Source organism: Zootermopsis nevadensis, unplaced genomic scaffold (genome assembly GCF_977971745.1).
Source record: "Zootermopsis nevadensis isolate Lab colony 2312 unplaced genomic scaffold, Znev_1.0 Znev_ptg000030l, whole genome shotgun sequence".
NCBI lineage: Eukaryota > Metazoa > Arthropoda > Insecta > Blattodea > Termopsidae > Zootermopsis > Zootermopsis nevadensis.
This window is the reverse complement of record NW_028259162.1, coordinates 5,980,131-6,000,067: the sequence shown is the minus strand read 5'-3', so window position 1 is coordinate 6,000,067 and position 19,937 is coordinate 5,980,131. Positions and strand designations below refer to the sequence as shown.

General features: G+C 37.7%; 1 protein-coding gene across 4 annotated transcripts in view; it reads right to left on the bottom strand.

Annotated features, from left to right (window-relative positions):
• The window catches only part of LOC110834377 (neuropeptide CCHamide-1 receptor-like), a 243,397-nt gene that overhangs the window by 6,462 nt on the left and 216,998 nt on the right, over positions 1 to 19,937 (bottom strand). For 3 of the 4 annotated variants that reach the window (XM_087358500.1, XM_087358497.1, XM_087358498.1), the window contains 2 exons: positions 13,357 to 13,462; positions 5,414 to 5,486 (listed from right to left, as the gene is read on the bottom strand). In XM_087358500.1, the coding sequence (XP_087214626.1) occupies positions 13,411 to 13,462 (52 nt within the window). In that variant the 3' untranslated portion in view covers positions 5,414 to 5,486; positions 13,357 to 13,410. Of the gene's footprint in view, positions 1 to 180; positions 710 to 5,413; positions 5,487 to 13,356; positions 13,463 to 19,937 lie in introns of those variants that run through there. The other variant, XM_087358499.1, reaches the window with a different exon arrangement.

Genomic DNA, 19,937 nt, shown 5'->3' with positions numbered 1-19,937 from the left:
GGACCTGTCGTCAGACAGAACACTGAATAATAATAATAATACAGCCAGTCTACGGTTTACAAAAGTTCCATGTTACAAAATTTCGTTCATACGAATTTCTTATAACGAAGAGCAAGCTCTTACCTTTTCTCGTCATCCAAATGCGTTTATCCGAAACCTTCCGAACAAAATCAAAAAACGCAAACAAATGAAGTACAGAAGACGCAACATCACCCGGTCGGTGAAGCCGGGCTAAGTCAGTTCGCCTTACGCCAGGTTTTGGTGTGCATCTTGTAAATAATTTAGCTGCTTTTAACTATTTAATAGCATATATTAGCTCGTACCTTTTGTTTCAGGAAATACAATTTCTTTTCTACATTCCTTGGTCGTTCCGAAACCTAACTCCTAAACGTTGCTCTTAAGGAGAACAGCGGCTCGCTGAACGAACTCTTTCCAGGAGGAAACAGTGAGGCAGCCCGCATCGGAGTTTGCTGGACTTACCTCCCTCCCCCCTTCCAACACCGCCCAACGAACGACCATCTGTGGGACATCAGCATTACACATGCCCAGGCTGGCAACGTAACAACTTGATTCAATTTTCTTAAGATTGCTCCAGCGACCAAGCAACTACGGCTACCACAGATGAGCTGTAAAACCACATATGGACTCTAACAGCCACATGGCACAGTTGTGGTCTGACTTTGTTCGTAGTCTCTTATGAGGCGAGGGGCTGAAGCAGAGGAGAGAGAACGAGTCTAATTTAGAAAATGAAACAGCATTACACAAACGTTTACATTTTGTCACTCGCAAAATGTCATAACTGAAGTTTCGTGCGCAAGATGTCCTTATAACTCAAAGTTCTTCCTGTCTCAGCCTCCGTTCAAGGACTCTTAACGAAACGTCTAACATAGGAAAAGTTTACGACTATAAAGTATCCCTGTGGTTAATTAAGCACAACTCTGTGAAAACGAATCAATACCCTTTAATTAAACGCTATAAAATAAAGACGAATAGGGAGTGGAACCTCAGCTTTCGTTTCTGTAAGAAACTACGTTTTACACCCATACACAACAGGGAACATTATAGTTTTGTAGTCTGTCAGATGTTTATTGTTCTTTCCGAAGTGTTTGGGTAATGTGTGTATTCCAGTGGAGTACTCTATCTAATTAATCTTTTAAACCTTTACAGACAATTCATTCGGAGCCCTAAAATGGACTACGCGAATGATAAGACCTTTTTTAACACTTTGAGGTCTGAAGTTCATTTGAAGCAATATTTTAAAACTGAGTACCTCAGTGAAAACTACGTGCCTCCATTACAAAAATCGGTGTTTACAGTGAAAATCATACGAAAGCCATACATACATTCTGCGCGCAAAATTTTGGAATTACCCTACTGATCGTCAAAGCAAATAGCGCATAGTCACCACTTAGCTTCAAAGGCTTAAAACATACGGAGTAGAGAATTAAGGCTGAAATCTGAATCTTACACAAATACAATTGCTTAATTGCTGTAATGTAACTGTTTTATAAACAGTAATAGGAGACAAGAACACTTAGTTTAAACAGAGCTTTGAGTCAGGTCTGTTGAACAATGGATTCCCCAATGGAATGTGCTAGAACGTTAGAATTAATTTGAATCAGAGCTCTGCGGTTGAGGAGGCACGTTGAGGCTTGAGGCAGTGAGACAGACAAACTGCAACATCGGTGTCTATTCGAATTCGATGCTACCCTCATGACCGATGTGCAGTGTCTGCAAGACGATATCAGTGACAATAAAAACACGCTCAAGTGTAACTAAACACACAGGCCCAATTATTGATAAATGTATGTGCACGTTTTGTTAAATATCCTTTAATTTATTTTAAAACTTCCACTCCGAAGGGTCTGTTAGTATTGTGTAGAATTCCCAAGATAGAAGAGTACTTGTATTAAATAATAATTGTAGCGTGTTTTCTATAGTCTCTTATTTTATGGAAAGCATTATTAATATATTAAAAATCATCAGAAAATGGTAAATTTATAAAATGCACAAAAATATATATCTGTGACTTGCACACGTCAACTAATGTTGTACACGTATCGAAAACAATGTGGGTATGATAAAATGAACATGTAGCTCGAATGGGCAAACTACCCACCGATGCTGAACTTTGCTGGACATACAACTTGAAAGAGAGTAAAATAAAAAGATAATATTAATACTAATCTTACGGAAATATTTTATGATCGTGAAAAATGGAAGGAATTGTTCCCGTTCGCGTTGCCTGGTCTTGCATGATGAAGGTGAACTTCAGAGGTAGACAGTTACTCTACGTAATTCACCAAATTCTAATTGAATACCATGAAATGATACGGTGTAAATGTTGCTACTAAAACTACAAGTTACAAAACTTATCAAGCAATTAGAGAAAATACATTACGGCAAAACACTTGTCAGCTGCTTGTTTACACTCTGTAATCACTTTTTCGCTCAATTGCTTTAGTAACTACAGTTAATTACAGTCATTAATTACAAACACCAAACGTCGAACTCATGTTCTCTTGTATTTCCTTAAAATATTCACCATACCAAATCCTAGAAATTTCTGAAATGAATGCTGTAGAGTGTAATGAGGCATAATTTTATATTCCCTACGTATATATTGTGTACGACAAATCTTTTCTGTAGAAACTAATAATGTTCTATATGAACAAAAATGAAATTAGCCCATCAACACTCATTGTGAACTTCCATTGCCAGATTCAATACAAGCCCATTCATTAGTTTCAAGGATGAAATATACAGAGCTGACCTTCACATTATGCATTCAATTTATGCCTTTTATGCAAAGAACTCATAAAAATATGTCGATTCAAAACGAGGAAGTGTACTAGTGCATTCCAATATTACTTTATTATTTTTTATACGTACGTCTCACTTCAACGTTCAGATATAGGTCAACTGTACGCCTACACTTTCTTTGCCACCAACTGATGTTGTTACATCGGCTTAAATGCAACGTCATAAAATACTAACACTGCGCAGTAAGACTCTTATAGCAGAACCCGGCTCTGCGTGTGCTTTGCAGCAGGAGTCCTTGAATTATTTATATTATAGCTATTCCAACGCGAAATGAAAGATCAAAGAATTTCTCTCGATAAAACCCGAGCTCTCTTTCGACGTCATAAAATCAAAATTTCGCTCAAGAGTGGTTTATCGTCAGGCCCTTCTAATATCCATAAGCGATGTGGGAGTCAGAATCGATAACAGATGCCTCAGAGCTAGTGTCAGATTGGTTTACTGCCGTAACAGAGTTACACCCTTACACAAAATCTGTTGGTAGATGCGTATACGAAAAACAGCCTCAGGGTTTCCTTAAAAAGCTTTTAAAATGCATATTACCGCTAAGAGATACAATGAGAAACCTGTGTACATGCATCGAAAGCTCCAAACCCAATAACGTGAAGCGCGAAAAGATAAGTAGTGAAATTTTCTTTAAACGAAAGTTGAAAACAAATAACATTTCTAGGGCGCGCAAAGTCAGAGAAACGAACGTGACATGTTGTAATATTACTTACCATATCGTATCGTAATGATAAAAATATCGATTAACCGGCGGTCCCCTTAATTATATGCAATATCTGTACTACCGTTATCACATTACTTATTAACCAGTATTTATTGGAGTTCAGTTTCTCGTCGGTATAACAATAATTACGTTTCTCGAAAGTAAGACCAATGCTCGTGACGTTGGCGTCGATTAGTTTATGGAAGAACCCACATCTGCTTCATAAACTGAAGATAACTACAAAGATTCCTAGTCAAGATAACCGATAAACCTGTTGAGATTCGAACCGAGTACCTCCAGAACGCATGTCACAAGCGCTGCTTTAAATTTCCTTATTATTTATTCTGGGATAGTTACGCAGTCGATATTCGTCACCGCTGAAACAAAATGTGATTGAGAGTATATATGAATTTCCTATAATAGCACATGCAGCCAATTTAACATAAATTTAAAATTCGTGAAGTGACGCAGGGAATCGACTGAAAACTCAGAGTCTAAAGGATCATTTTTCAGGCCAAGGTGTGCGACATTTCCACCAAACCTTTACTCAATCCACTGAAATTTCTTTTGGTCTGCAGGAACACAGACGTGCCCCTAAAATATAAGCAAGATACCCCAGTATAATGTAAATTTTAAAGAAAATTAAAATACAAGACCCTAAGTGTGCATCTGGCTTTCAGAGGCACGTTTCTATTTATCAGAAATTCTCCAAATTATCTGAACAATGCTAAAGGTAGGTATTCAGTTTTCCGTAATTTGTTACTATGAAATTGTGTGAAAGAATCAAGTTACACGCGTCTATGTACATTCTTAAACAAAAGGGATTAACCTCCACTCCGCATATTTACGCTCCGTCTCTTGAATTTAGCTGCTAAGGAACGAAGAAGCCACTGTAAAATTTCTTTCCATCTCATCACAAGAATCTGATACCTGTTCCTTAAAGGCAACGCTTCGAACTACCTTGCACAAATATTTAATAACAACATTCCTCCACTCTTCACACACACACACACACATCTGCAAACTTTCGGCAAAAGAATGACGGTTCAGTATTTCAATTTCAAATTGCTATTAAATTCGATAAGATAAAAAAAGAAAGAAAGCTGTAATCGACCTATAACGAGGAGAGAGTATTATTAACACTTTTATCGGCATATATTTTAGGTCTCACTGACCCTTTAAATGGATTTCGTAACCAGAAAATGATACACACAAAAGAAAAGGACATGAAATTATAGGAGAAGCCAAGCCATCAAACAATCGTCCTCATAATCATTCACACAGTAAAGTATTAAAAGTAACATTTACAATGACACGTCTCACAAAAATAATTACTAATATAAAATATGCCACGACCAATTTCTTTGTGCACACTTCCAGTAACTCCCACATAGTCGTCCACTAATCTCAGTAAGAAAAACTTCTTCAGTGACAGAACGTTGTAAAATAAACAATAAGTGTGAAAATAATTATTAATGTGAATTAGGCCACTACTGTGTCCTCATTAATCACTTCCGCTGAACAATTTAAAATCATCTCCTAAATCTGTCGGAGCGGTGATACGTTTTTCTTTTACGATCTACGAGTGCACCAAAAATATCACGAAAAGGGTAACTACTGATTTATCCGTGATCATTTATAGTAAGATATTAATAATCATGGCATAATCCCAGTCAACATTAAACAATGAAGAAAGTTGTATGTCGTCCTCAAATAATAACTGCTACTATGAAGCAGGTCTGTCAATTTAAAAGGACAGAAGATACACACAATTTGCGAGGAACAGTACGTCCACGTTGGACTTAAAGAGGAATAATCTTTCCATTCAAACAAACAGCGCTCTCTGTTTCTTTCATCCACTGCTTTACAGAGTTGAGTCCATACCTTACAGCTCAGGATGAATGGTCTCCTCACAGCAACAGCCGGCTAAGTTTCATCGTTGTTCTATCCTGGGTACCTGGAACCATAAATGAGATGAGATGAGATGAGATTTGGGGTTCTCACAGCAGCGAGTACAAAGATGGCTGTCTCCCGGGTTGTAGAACCTTGTAGTCTGGTAAAAGTTTACCGACGTTTCAAAGATATTTACGCCAAATTTAAGAAATTAGTAGGCTCCTATGAAATGTCAGGAAACGTCTATCATCCTACACGGTGCAACGACCGAATATTCGCGACACAAATCTAGTAGCAATTGAATAATTTTCATAAACATCGTTCATCGAGACGAAGACTGTTTTACTGAAAACACGGACAGACAGGCAGACATGCCTGGAAAAACTGACGTCTTTGCTTGTTTACGACACGAACCCAAAACACGAGGTGTTATTACGTGAAATAACAAGTGTTTCACCTTTTGTTCAGCTACAATAATTTCAAATGAATTTAATATTTCATTTCTACAATTCTAGAGCTTCAAAGCAGTCCAATTTTAACTGCAGACATTGAAACCTTTAAATTATAGCTGCTATTGTCTTTAAAGTGTTCGCTTGACTCTCAATTGAAAGAACACTATTCACTAATATTTATCAGACGTCGCAGGTCTTTTATCAATAATTCTGCTGTGCATCATTCCCTTACAGCTTTCACTTTCATCCACTTTAGGTACTTCAAATCACAAAACCTTTCCACCTGTTTCATCTTCTCGTTCATTCGGGACAAATGAGTCGCTTTAAATCTAATTTTAGTGCTTCGTTACTTCTTGAAAAAAAAAACACAATTTTCTTTACTTCGCGAAAGAAAGTTCAGTCGTCTTTAACCAGATCAAAATAATTCCATTCGTTTCGTCGATGTTTTACAGCTACTATATGATTTATAAATAACTTGTGACGTCAAGATTCTGAATATTATACAGAATGTTCCAAATGCCCCCTCGTTTAATTTCAACGAACTAAAATTTTTCATATGCAATCAATAAACACCTCTGGAACCTCGGTAAACTACATGGTGCAACAACCCAGAAGAAGCCATCATCATATTCACTGCTGTGAGGAATGTCACACAGTAGCAGAGCATTTCCAAAAACTATCCCCACTGAAAAATCATAGACAGAAGAGCCTGTCAGGTTCCTGGGATTCAAACCGAGCACTTCCCAAATACAAGTGAAGAACCTGAAGCTTTGATCTTGCTTGTATGTTGCTTGTCTTTATTACTAATATAAAGGGAGTTACTTAATTTACACCAGTTTTCGGCAAAAAAAAATAAATCCACTTAAAATTATGATGAATTCTTCTACGGTTAGCAGTCGTGTAAGATGGCTTAATTCAGAAAACACCAATGTTTCGAGAACTATCTTCGTCCTCGTCCTCAGGATACTGAAGTAGTCAGAGAATATATTGTTCCAAACTTTCAGGACGAAGTGAGATTAAAATAGTGGTCACGTGGTTTACTGGGCTGTATAGTATACTGGTACACAGTCAGATGACCGGTGTGTAAATACGAGAATACTCCGTTAAAATATGGTTAGGGTTAACCAGTAGCCCGCAGGCGTGTTTAGAAAAGAAGTCAACTGGCTACATCTGTCAGCCTGTCAGACGCTGGACAAATAAGACTTTCTTCCAGCGGAATGCTATATTTTACAGGTCATGGAACGGCCTCAACACCAGGGAATTTGATCAGATCAAGCCACTACGGCCATGATAGAAGAAATTTACAATGCGCGCCCACACAAAGACAGTGATAAATGACAGAACAAAGTCTACAAGCTAACTACAGGAGAAACGACGAAGACCCAAAGTCAGCGATAAATGAGACTTGTTCAAGGGTTCCAAAGTTGCTAAGAGAAGTCTAGCGACAAGTAGCGAATGTCGGAGGACGTCACTGTCTCTCTTCAATGCCTGAAGACAGTCTTATGGATCTACGGGAACGGATATCCGGACGACAAGCTGCTTTGTTTTCATCTGCCACTCAAAACAAATACAGGTATCAGAATACCAAACACAGAATGTCAACACACCAAGTGAATTTCTTAAATGTCACGCACTTCTGCTGCGAAATTTACACAGAGTAAACAACGCATGACTTTATAGATGATTATATTTCGCCCACCGACGACTTTGACGGCGGAAGGACGTCGGTCATCTCTCTCGTTTACGGAAACCGCTAGACAAACGTTGAAAGAATTCACTTAAAAATATAACGCGTTTTATGTCTAAAGATTTCTGTCTTCTGGGTTGTTGCGCTATGTAGTCTGGTCGATGTTAACCAACATTTCAGAGGTCATACTGCCTCCGTCATCAGGGCGATGAACCCAGAAGACAGAAATATTCATACTCACCGCTGTGAAAACCTCAAATCTTACACTTTTATGTCTGTCTATACTTGGTTTCTCTAGAAAGATATCTAGACCTGAAGAAAGATAATGTGAAAAATTTAAGATATTGATTTAGGAGGCACTTCGCAATTTTAAAGTTCGTTCAATATTGTTATTCAAATCAAAGAAAGTAGAAAGAGGTTGACAGAAACCTCAAATATAAAGAATAAAAAAATACTTGTAGAAATTGGTGGTTAAGCATCTTGGGCAGTTTCTACTACAAACGTGAAGAATCTAGCCCGAGTACAGAAATTATAGTTTAGAAAGGAATATTTTGAGAACAAAAAAAAATAAAATAGCCTGTAGTGATATGTGAGGTTTTACAAGTGGAGTAAATCTTTTGCACTTAGCAAGCGGCAACTTCTTTAGCTAGATTGTGTAGCATGTAGTATAACGATCAGGCGTGTCCAGTCACACGAGTTCCTTAACAACGTCGTCATGAGATACACAATCAAGAGAAAATAAATACTTGACCGAAAAAATATCACTATTTGCTAGGCGAGAATATATCAGCTAAATGAAATCTATCTGAATAAAATTTTTCTTGGATATTATCCATCGTCTAGTAGATAAAATATAAAACGTAAAACGACGTTTCGGAGATGGGGCTCTCTCTCCGTCTTCAGGTTCCTACTCAGTTGGGCCCACTAGATAGATCCAAAAAAATTTGTATTCAAATAACTCATCACCATCGTCAAGAACTTTTAGATTTGATATAAATGAAATCTACTTCAAATTGCACAGATTTCAGATTAGAAATTCTTAAGGTATTAAATTTAGAAAACGCCTGCTACCATTTGCTTCAGAATTCATATATCCCCCTTCTCCAATCTAAGAAGAGTCTTGTCTTTTTAAGGAACAGACACAATTTTGGAATTCCAAACTATGAAATACCGAGTGAATGCCATAGTTCCGCCAGACGCAAAGTCATCTGTGAATTTAGCCCGAAGCTGTGGGTGGATTTGTGAAAGACAAACTCCATATTTAATAAAGTTCTGTTGGGCGCTGGAAACTCACTCGACCTATGATTTCGGTTCCACTTAGTCCTCTGCTGCTTAAATTTAGTTAAAATAAACAAATTAGACAGTAAGAGATAATTACATAAGAGGCTGACTGCAAAACTGGATTATATATGCAGCTGATGACGAAAAAGCAACACCGTTTAAAAATATATTCCCAAAGTACAAACCAGCACATTTATCACACTTGGGCAATACACTTATACGTATCTTACAACCAGAATGCGCCGTATTCGAGTCCGGACTTAGTGTCAGAGAACTTAACCCTGTTTTACTTAACTATCAGTTCATTGACTAATCTTGCTTTATTTACTCATGCATTAGCGATTATGAATAATTAACTGTAAATATGGAAGAAACAAATTTTAATCTATTTTTATATAGGCTTTACACGAATTAGCTAAATACAGTAATAAAAAACTTAAATCAGAATAGCTAATGCTAGGGCCGAAATTCGAACCACAGACTTCCAAAATAAAACAAAAAAATAAAACCAGCGTTAAAGAATCCGTATGAGTAGGATACACACAAAGATTGCTGTCTTCTGGATGAATTTATCGCCCTGATGATGGAGGCAGCAAGGACCGCTGAAACGTCGGTAAACGTCTACCAGACTACACGGCGCAACCCAGAAAACAGAAATCTTCATACTCACCGCCGTGAAAACCTCACACACAGCTACTTGCTGAGAAGATACATAGCAAACCGCCTTATCCATCAATCAAGCAATCAGTAGCCAAATTCAGCAATGCATCACGTGGAGATAACTTTGTGTTTTGACAAAATCCTTGATATCACAAAGGAAGCTCTGGCAGGAGGAATGTGCGTGTAAACGAGCTCACCAGGGAGTCGTATCGCGTCACTCATCAAGGCAAATAGGCCGTCAGATGATATCATCTTCCCATATTCGTCTTACCAATCTTACATGAGGTTCAGCGTGTGCCTCTCTTCACACAGATGCATTGGATATTTGGTTAACGAGGTGAAAATTTATCGAATGACGTTTCAGATGCAAGAGATGATATAAAGAAAGTTCTGATGAGTGTGGTTAGCTCTTTAGACCTACGGACGTGTTTCGCGTTTTACACAGCGATTATTAGGAAAGTAAGCCAAGGGAACAACGAGAGTCAGCTGTAATATGCAGCCTCATACATTCTCACTTCTTCGTAATAAAATATGGAAGCGTACATAGAACACAAGAAAGAATAAACTTGCACGTCAACTTCATACAGTAACATACAGAGTGTCCCAAGGATACGTTATCATTTTGAGCAACTATATTCGAGTCGCTAATTCACCAAGTGCAAATGTTGACGTAATTGTTCACTTCGTTAAAATATTTTTTTATCATTCATTGAATGTCTATAAATATCTTTTGGGGGGCCTTCTGTACACTTCTCAGTAAGACGGTACTTATAACACAAAAAAGAGTTAAAAGCAAGGACAAAATATAAAAACTAGTAAAACAGCCAACCAGTTCCTAGATTGCCAATTCTTCTGTAATGCTCCCAACCATATGACTTAGTTAAATTTCACTTTTATTTCATTTCACACTGTTATACAGTACCAAGAAACACAATAAAACACAGACGTGACGGAACACATTTTAGAATTCGCCTTCGTTTTATCTTTTTATATCCTTTTAAATACACCATGAAATTCTTAGCTTCATTTCTTCTGTCTTCGTGTGTTTCCGTCTCCTTATTATGCTGAAGGCATGTTTTACGTCCATGTTTCCACATCTCGCATTTCACGATTTAAATGGCATCGTACGAATATACACGTGCTTTCCCACGTGATTTTAGTTCCAGTCAAGGCGGCTGCAAAAACACGTTAAATTTTCGACCTGTTGTTAATTTTCGTTCCATGAACACGATAAAAACTCGAAGCAGTTTGCGTGTATTCATGGATTTAAGGATTCTTTATACCAAATCCTATTTCTTTAGAATTACCAGTTCGGGAGCAATGTCTAATCTCCCATGGGCCTTAAGTTACTGCCGTAGAAATTAAATTAAACTTTTAAAAAGTTGTCAGTGGATCCACGGTTCCGGAGAATTTGACGTAAATACGTCTATACGGAAAGGACGTTTATATATTGGCTTTATTCTAAATATTTCCTTTATACATGCTTTACAATTGAGATAAGTTTGATTAAGACATTGCTTATTCAACTTCAATTAGTTACGCTTAAGATGGGTCTGTGGTAGCTGAACGTAATGTAATGTAAGGTAATGTAATGTAATGTTTTATAGGTAACAACAATGCCGAGTAAACACGACGTTCCCTAGGTACACTTGTTACACTTTTTCGTTTCCTTTTTTCGTTTCCCTTTTTCGTTCCACTTTTTTTCCTAATGACCCTTCCTTATAGACGTATTTACGTCAAAAATGTATCACTGTAGCTTAATCGCTTGGGAATGGTGAGAAAGACGGGGAATTTGAGGACAAAACAAAGAGACGAAACTTATAGAATGAAAGAACTGACCCCCCTTTAAGACAAAAATATGGCAACTAAAGCAGGTTTCACTGCGGAATGAAATTGTATATGCCCAGAATAACCGAGAAATATAAAAAAGTATATTAAACCGCTTGTGATTCAAACCTATTACTTTCAGAGTACAGGTCCGATGCTACTTGGCGAGTTCTGTTTCACTTTGTATCCCCGGATTACAAAACCGACTCAAATATCAGAATCTATCCATCACAAAGTCAGTATAAGGGCGTCTTCTGTTGAATGAAAGCAGCGTTCGATACAATCAATATCATTTTCACGCCGTAGTAACTCAGTTATATCTCAAGTATCTCTCTGTAACCTACGCTATTTGGAATGGTAATATTAGGAACTCATTTTCGATACACCAAAGAAATATGAGTTTGCCTCCTAGTCTTCCCGCTAGATGTCATTATCCACAAGTCGTATAAAACACCAGACGATCTCTTCAAGCAAACACAACACATCGTATTCGCGGGACAATATCGTTATTCTGTTCGTATTTTAGTCTGCGTCGTCGTCAAATCTTTGATTGGTTACATGCTGCATTATCATTTTTTTTTTGTAAGTTTCCTCCCTGATGAGCTATTCGTATGCTTTTATCGTTTCGATAAACCTCTATCGATACAGACCGCACGTATAATCGAAATGTCCTATTTCGATCTTTTCGTCTTAACACTTACGACTGGGACGCTGCTACTGTATTATTTCACATCAACGTCTTTCCTGCCAGTGACAGTTGGATTGATCTTCCCCAGAACGGACAGCGACTTACGGATCCTTTATATGGCTAAATGCATTACAGTTTTTCCGCCCTCGTGCTGTGCAGGCCACTAAATTACTTGCCTTTACAAATTATCTGTCACAAAGCGCGGTGATTAGTAGATAAGCACCCGGGACAATTTAGTTCACAATAAATTAATCAGAAACTAAACATTCCTCTGTTCCTGTCTCGAGCTACTATTCCTTAACGCTCAAGGGCTTTACTTTCATTCCGCCATTACCAAAAGGACGAAAGGGAAAGGTCTGGGAACCTTATAAAAAGTGAGTCTCTTCATCGCATCAGAATAACGTGTCTCTTGCTTTTCCCCACGATTGCATTTGAACTTTAACCAAATAACTCATTAACCATCAGTCATATCAGCAACACAACGAAATAAAATATTACGCAGCATTAAGAACGTTAAACAGTTAAAGTGGAATTTATGTAAACAGTACGCAACAGAATGTAACACACCTTTGTTAAATCTTGTGTAGGTTTATATTTGTTTTCTCGTTTTTATATTTCTTTATAATAGCCGACTTGCATCAACTTAAATATGTATCTCTAAAAACCATTTTAATAATGGTTCTAAAAATATAATTATGTATTGAATTTGAAGCAATAATCCTGCAGCAAAAAAATTAAGAATTGAGGGGCAATAGAAAAATTCTTACTGGCAGTTGTGGGAAAAATGCAAAAGTTTTAAAGTTTGAAAACAAATCCTGTAATGCATAAGAAAATAAATATACCGCCAGAGGGGAAAAAGGTCGGCCCAGAAGACAGCCATCTTCAGACCCACCGCAGTGAAAACCTCAAACCCTACAAAGTAGAAAAGCTCTATGAGTAGGAAAACCAACATCTGGGAGCACTGTGCTGAATACCATTCATTCGCTGACAACAAATCATTTGCTGTCACACGTAAGATTTTCGCCTCACTTTGCGTCATACCCACCTTTACATCTCCATTACAAGATTCACAAGTCTCTGTATATAAGCCTTCCAAAAATTTAAAACGATGCTGTTAAATACAAAATTCAAGTAATAGGGCGTCGTTTCTTACTATTCAAAAAAAAAAAAAAATCCGATGGAAAACTTTCCTGAACACGGTATTTAAATTTCGGGTCCTATAAAAGGGTGACTTACTGGCTGTCTACGAGCGTATCACCTGAAAAATAAGACTACATTCATTGTAGTAACTTTTTCTATTACACTTCGTAATTTCGTGTGACTAATATCGATAACTTACCGATAATAATAAAGTGTCCACGATGCGATCTCGATGTGCCGACCATTCTATGAATCAGGGACGTGCGCCGCTTAGCAACATGGCAGTTTTCACTGTCGTCTCGACGCTGTAAGCAAACCATAACACATGCAAATATATGATCCAAGAATCCGTTTATATTTCTGAAGTTTATAGCAAACGAAAGACAAAATAGAAACGATTTATAACAGGATATTGTTTATATTTCTCTAGGCTCTGAATGAAAGCACTCGGCGTTGGCTAAGGTCACCGGAGAGTCAATATAGTACTTTGCGACTTCCGCTTTGACAGTGTAAATTTTTGGATGTTTTTAAGTTCTTTTCACTGACATAACACAGGCCAGTTCATTGCTTCAGCGGAAGACAGGAAAAATCACGCTCATTAATATTCAATTTAATTACATTATATTATCTGCGAAGGTTAATATATCTTTATATAAGAGTAGGATAATCATAAATACTGGGATCGTGGGTTCGAATTCCACTCAAGGAATGAATATCCGCGTCTTTTCTATGCTGTGCTGTACTTTCCAGGTAAAGTCCTTAAGAAGGGCTCATCACCCGTCCAAGCAGTCCTACCAATGTATAAATACATTACGAAATTTCCCACGTGTGTGATGAAGTAAGGAGACTGCCATGGTCTGTTCTACGTTTAATGACAAGTTAATTTTATTATAATCGGTTTGCTGTTAGCTCTTGATTTTACACAGGTGTACGTGTCTTGGTTCACATTGTTCACACAACACGATTGTACAGTATAAAGACTTTCGCTTCGCTAAAAAATTTGACCAAGTGTATCGAAACGCTTGCAGAGATATAAACCACTTTCCCATCTCACAATCTGTGGCTTCGCTGGGCCTTGATAAAATGCTTAAGGAGGCACACGAACAAACAGTTATCATCTTAGAGTGAGAAGAAACTGCCGACAATGACAGAGCAAAGTGGCAATCTGCCAGATAGAAAGAAACCGTCGTCTCGTTGTTAAGTTACCCCCCCCCCCCGGGGGGGCTTGTAATTAGAGGGGTTGTTGAAGGAAACACGAGCTTTATCACACTTTACTGCCATAAACTTGAATCCATTAACTTTTAGTGGCTTGCTATTTCATCTCTCAAGAAAAAACTATTTAACAAATTGAACAGTAACAAAATAAGCGAAAGAAACGGAGAATTCGCTTTAACGAAATAAGGAAAAGATGTAGAAAAAAATATTGCGAAAACAAAGAATGAAGGCCGAAATAAGAACGAACAATAACAGTTACAGCCAGATTACAAAGTAATCGCCCGTAACGAACGGACAATTTAACCACACTCGCAGCACGCCACCATCTGACACTGAGCTACACGATGAAAATTACTCCAATATTGCTGACCTTTTTTTTTAAAAAATTTCGCCTGCAATATACTAACAGCCAGATCACGTGACGTAAGTAATTATTTTGTTTTAGAGTGGCTTACAAGCCGAAGATGCACTAGGTCAGACGCTCTGTCGGATTATCGGCTATCAAAACTGGAGGAATGCACGCGTGGGTGGCGTTCTATAATCGACTAATTTCCTTTTATAACACGTATAAATGTGCACTAGGCACACAGACTGAAATAGCGTGCAAGTCAATTCCGTTACTTAAGGGAACATTCCCAACTAAGAAGCAACGCGTTATAAACAAAACTGTCAGCAATGTATTAGCAGCGACCACAAGATTTATTGTACACAATCATCGCCACATCCAACATTCGACAATGCATCAACCCTACATAAACTATAAACGAGGGTATTCACAGTGAGAGTTGCGTCGTTTATTTACTTACTACTCAAGAATGCGAAGCAGTTCTGCTCTGTTCACACCAGAGACAGCATTCCAAGGTTTTCTTGACGTATTGGCTTCGAATGATTCAACAGAGACTCATGACTCACTACCATCGAACGCTGTGGAATATGCATATCGATTATCATTACTGCTTCGTATCTGAAAGGTTCCAGATTTTAATTTGCACCCGAACAGCAACTTCCGTTTTCCATGATTTCCAGAGTGGCTCTAGGGAAATTGTGGAATATACAGGATGAGGTTTTCCCGGCTATGAGTCTGAAGATGGCTGTCTTCTGGGTTGCAGCGCCATTTACTCTGGTAGAATCCTCCATCATCAAGGCGATAATCGCCTTGATGATGAAAGCAGCAAGGACCTCCGAAACGTCGTGCAAACTTCAACCCAGAAGACAGCCATCTTCAATTGTTGAATACCTTAATACGAGATACGATAGTTTCTTTGTATTTTTTAACGTTTTCGATTCACAATGCAGAGTTCATATTCAATACCTTCGAATTTTTATACGTTATTCAATCTCGCACAATGTATTAAAGAATCACGTGCTTGGTATGGAAATATAGCGTTCTGCGCACTAAATTATTGCTAAGCCAACTATCACATATATGGACATAGAACACTGTACGGGCTATGAAAAATGTTGTGTCAACCAGCAATTGGACGGGACAAGGAGAAAATTGTTGAGGCGAAAAGGTATTTTACATGTGCATGCATGTATCGGTTTTGTCACCAACGTCTTTGGAGTGTTAATCCCCAATCTTCCTTGTCCACACACTGTCCATCCACACCTCTCTCAGCCATTTCACTCTGCCCTCACACCATTCTTCGTCTGTCTTCCTCTCTTCCTCTCGTCCTTGTTCCTGGTGGCTTTCTGTAGGCAACTGTGAATAAATTATTTCCACTTTCAGATCCGTTTTGTGGTTAAGCTTCGCATCTCTTCGTGATACACACGCACGAAACGTCCAGTGCTTCGAAGGGCTAATCAGACTCGACAGACCTGACGTCGTGAAACTGCTTTGTTTCTTCCACTTGGTATACCAGCCTCTTTTCAGTCACAGTTTGTATATGTCATAGAAGGAATCAGCAGTCCGGGCTTGCAGTAAACACCTTCAAACAGCTGCCAGAAAGTAAATGAACGTCAACATGTCTTATCGCAAAGTGACCTCCAACCTATAAGCTGCTACGTTTTTCATTTAACGGTACATCTCAGGGAACTTCACAGTGCAGTGGCAAGAATTCTGCTGAGTTTCAAAAGTCATAACTTTAGAATTATAGACGTTTCTGCTTATCTCGATCAGGGTGTTTATTAATTTTTCTCAGAGCAAATGTCAGTGTAATTTTTTTAAAAAAATTTATTACAAAACATTCTTGACAGCGGAACGTCAAAAGAAATCCCATAGGCAAACGATTAGATCTATGCGTTTCTCAAGAAGTACATAGATCCATGTTGCCGAACGCAGCGGTTCACTATTTTTCTCCTCTGTGCCGTGTCTGGAAGATGCAGAGTTCAAATCTCAGTCCGGAGAACGAATATCCTGACAGAGCTTCTTTACTTTTCCCTTGGTCCCACCACGAAATTGCAGGGTTAGTATCTTAAATTTAATCAGGACGTTTCCTTCAAAATCAGCATCCTATTATATTCATTAATCATCCGACAGTACACTGTTAAGCTACTGACAAATGACGAGTGGACTTGACTCCAACTTATTCTATTCATTATCTCGTATCACTGAGTAGGCCGTCTGGCTTGTTAAATTCAGAACGAATCATGAAAGAATCGTTAAATACGTGGTACTCATGAAAAGTCACTGGACTTATGCCAATAAATATGCTCTGTGTCTCATTGCAAATCAGCGCAGAGATTCCAGACACTCAGAGACTGATTAAACATTGTCATAAATGTTGAATGATTTTTCAGACACTACTCGAAGGTATAATTCACAATGGTCAAAAGCTGTTTTTAATATAAACAAGCGAACATAAATAAGACACTTTCATTAACTCACATAGAACTTGTTGGTAAAAGCTGTAAACGAAAACGTGCGAGACGCAGTTTATAATTCATGAAATATTCTAACTTTCGTACAGTGAATTCCATAATTAATATCCTTTACCGACAAATATAGTCGAGCAACACTTTATCCGCTGTCAATAACTGAAATTCAAAAACTAGGACAATATTTTAACTAATTGCATTACAGATTTCTCCCTTGGGGTATAATATTTGTTTTAGATGCATTCTTTTCAATTATTTGTTCTTCACTGACCTCCGATTAGCTGATGATGGAGGCAGCAAGGACCTCTGAAACGTCGGTAAACCTTTACCAGATTACACGGCACAACAACTCAGAAGACAGACATCTTCAGATTCGCCGCCTTATACCGCAAAAATTGAAGCAGCTCTTAACGTTATGGTGTAACCACAAAAACAAAATTTCACAAAATCCACTACAAGCCATCAAGTATCGCATCTTGAGCGAACATCATATACACAAATGTCTGCATACCGTACTGTTCGCAGCATGCTACTGTTGTGCTCTCTATCTCTTTGGAAAAAATAATGATGCTCCATAAGGCAAATTAAATTATGGTGTAGAGAGGATTTTTTTTGGGCACGAAATGGGATTAACGAAGGTGGGGCGAAGCACCTGCTCTGAGGAGCGTTTCAGTCGAGAGCTGGGCGTTGTCTTACAATAATGCTAATAGCCACTCTGCCACTCCGAAATGCAAATAGAGTCAATGTGGCAAGTCTGTTGACATCAGGGAAGAGTGTCTCTCTGTCTGTCTGTCTGTCTGCCTGCCTCTGTTCTAGCCATCGTTCGTGGATTTTCTCAAGACCGCAGACATTGTTCACTTGTTCACATCGATTCGCGGATCCCAGCAAGGTCCTTCGCTGTGTCTGGTTTTCGTGACTTCCTGACTTTGATTGCAAATAATCAGAATTTAAAGCTTTTGAAGCTATTGCGTATGTGATTTATAAACTTAAGTCTACAAGTAACTAAAGACAATTCCTATAATCGAGAATTCATCATGGAAGACAACAATTCACAAACCACATATTTCTGTAATATCAAAATATCCCGTTTCGTTATTAGATAACAACAAATTAATTAGCTTTAAGACGTTTAGTGACATGGAGTACACATCACGTATCTGCCAAAAGGGTTCTTCGTCGTTTCGTGTACCTAATTAGTCTGGCCATTAATGTACGTCACATATAAATCTCACACTGCGTACAGTGATGCATTATGCTTCCTTTTAGTTAATTAAATATGAACAACATAAAAACTTTTTCCCAATATTGTTTGCCAATTTGTATGGAGAGTTCTTTTCGAGAGAAATAATCTCAAATTTTAATCTCATGTTGATATTAGTTACTGATCCTATATGAATCAAATATACAATTCCCTATAAAGTTCAACAAAAATATCAAATTTAATTTAAATCCGTTCACTAGATTTAATGACGAGAAACACATGCAACTTTCACATTAAGAGCAGATTCTATTTACTTCTTGCAAAAAACGTAACAAAGTAAAGAGGAAAATACATCGAAATTATTTCTGCGTGTTTCATCGGCTGATGTATCTTCAGTTGCGTTTTGTGATACACAGATTGAGCACTGTTGCTTGCGTTAGGTTTGTTGTTTTTGAATGAATGTGTAAAATTTCAAGTGATATATTTATCCGTAAATTGTGGCCTTATATATCGCAAAGTCGTGTTACCTTGGAAGTAGTTAACAACGTTTCGTAACGACTGACTTGCATCCCACCATCTAAAGATAGATGTAATAAGATCCTCCGAAAATCAGTAATCACTTACAAGACATAATGACGTCAGAAGACAGACTGAGCGTCTGCTTAAATCATCCATGTTAAGTTAGCATAAATATAAAAACACACGAACCACCGCTGGTCTGCAGACTTTCTGATTTTTACTTCATCTTATAAATTAAATTATCTACCAAATTTCATATTTCTTGTTACCACGTCGTCTTTAGGAACCCACACGGACGAAACCAATTTTGCTTCTCTGATAATCTAGGGAGCTGAGTCTGCGGTTCTAGAAACTTTGAACGACTGCGGAGGCAACTAGAAATAAGAAAGAAAGAAAGAAAGAAAGAAGGAAAGGAAACTTCATCTCCTGCAAGGACGCCCGATTCGTGACGTCAACAAGGAAATTCTGTAGGAAGGATGGCGTTGTAAGAAGCCATACAGAACGTTAGAAACAAGACACATGAATAATAACATCCTGTGCTTGGAAGAAACAAATTAAAATTTAACAGTTAAAAAATACGTAATTTAGTGATTATTTCGAAACAAAATTTATAAAATTACACGTTGTAAATGGTTGAAAATTCAACAGAATAATTTGTAGTTTCGTTATGTCTTCCTTTAGGAATTTAATTACGTACACGAATTACGTGTCAGGGTCTTATCTCGTAGATCATATACGCAGCGAAACAACGCCAACATTTTACAGTGTCATGGCACAGCCTATACAACAATTAGATAAGGAATGCCATCTTGAAATGGAGTCGATATAATAAAGATCCAAATAAACGAAAAATTTAAGACATTTTAAAACATTTCACTTTTATAAGTAATAAACTTTATATTTCATATTTATAACAAATTTTTAAAATATTAAGAAAAAATGGCTAACACATTATTTGAGAGATAATTCAAGAAAGAAAACTGAAAAAATTTTAGTATGGAAATCGGCAAGCCACAGGAATGTGTGGC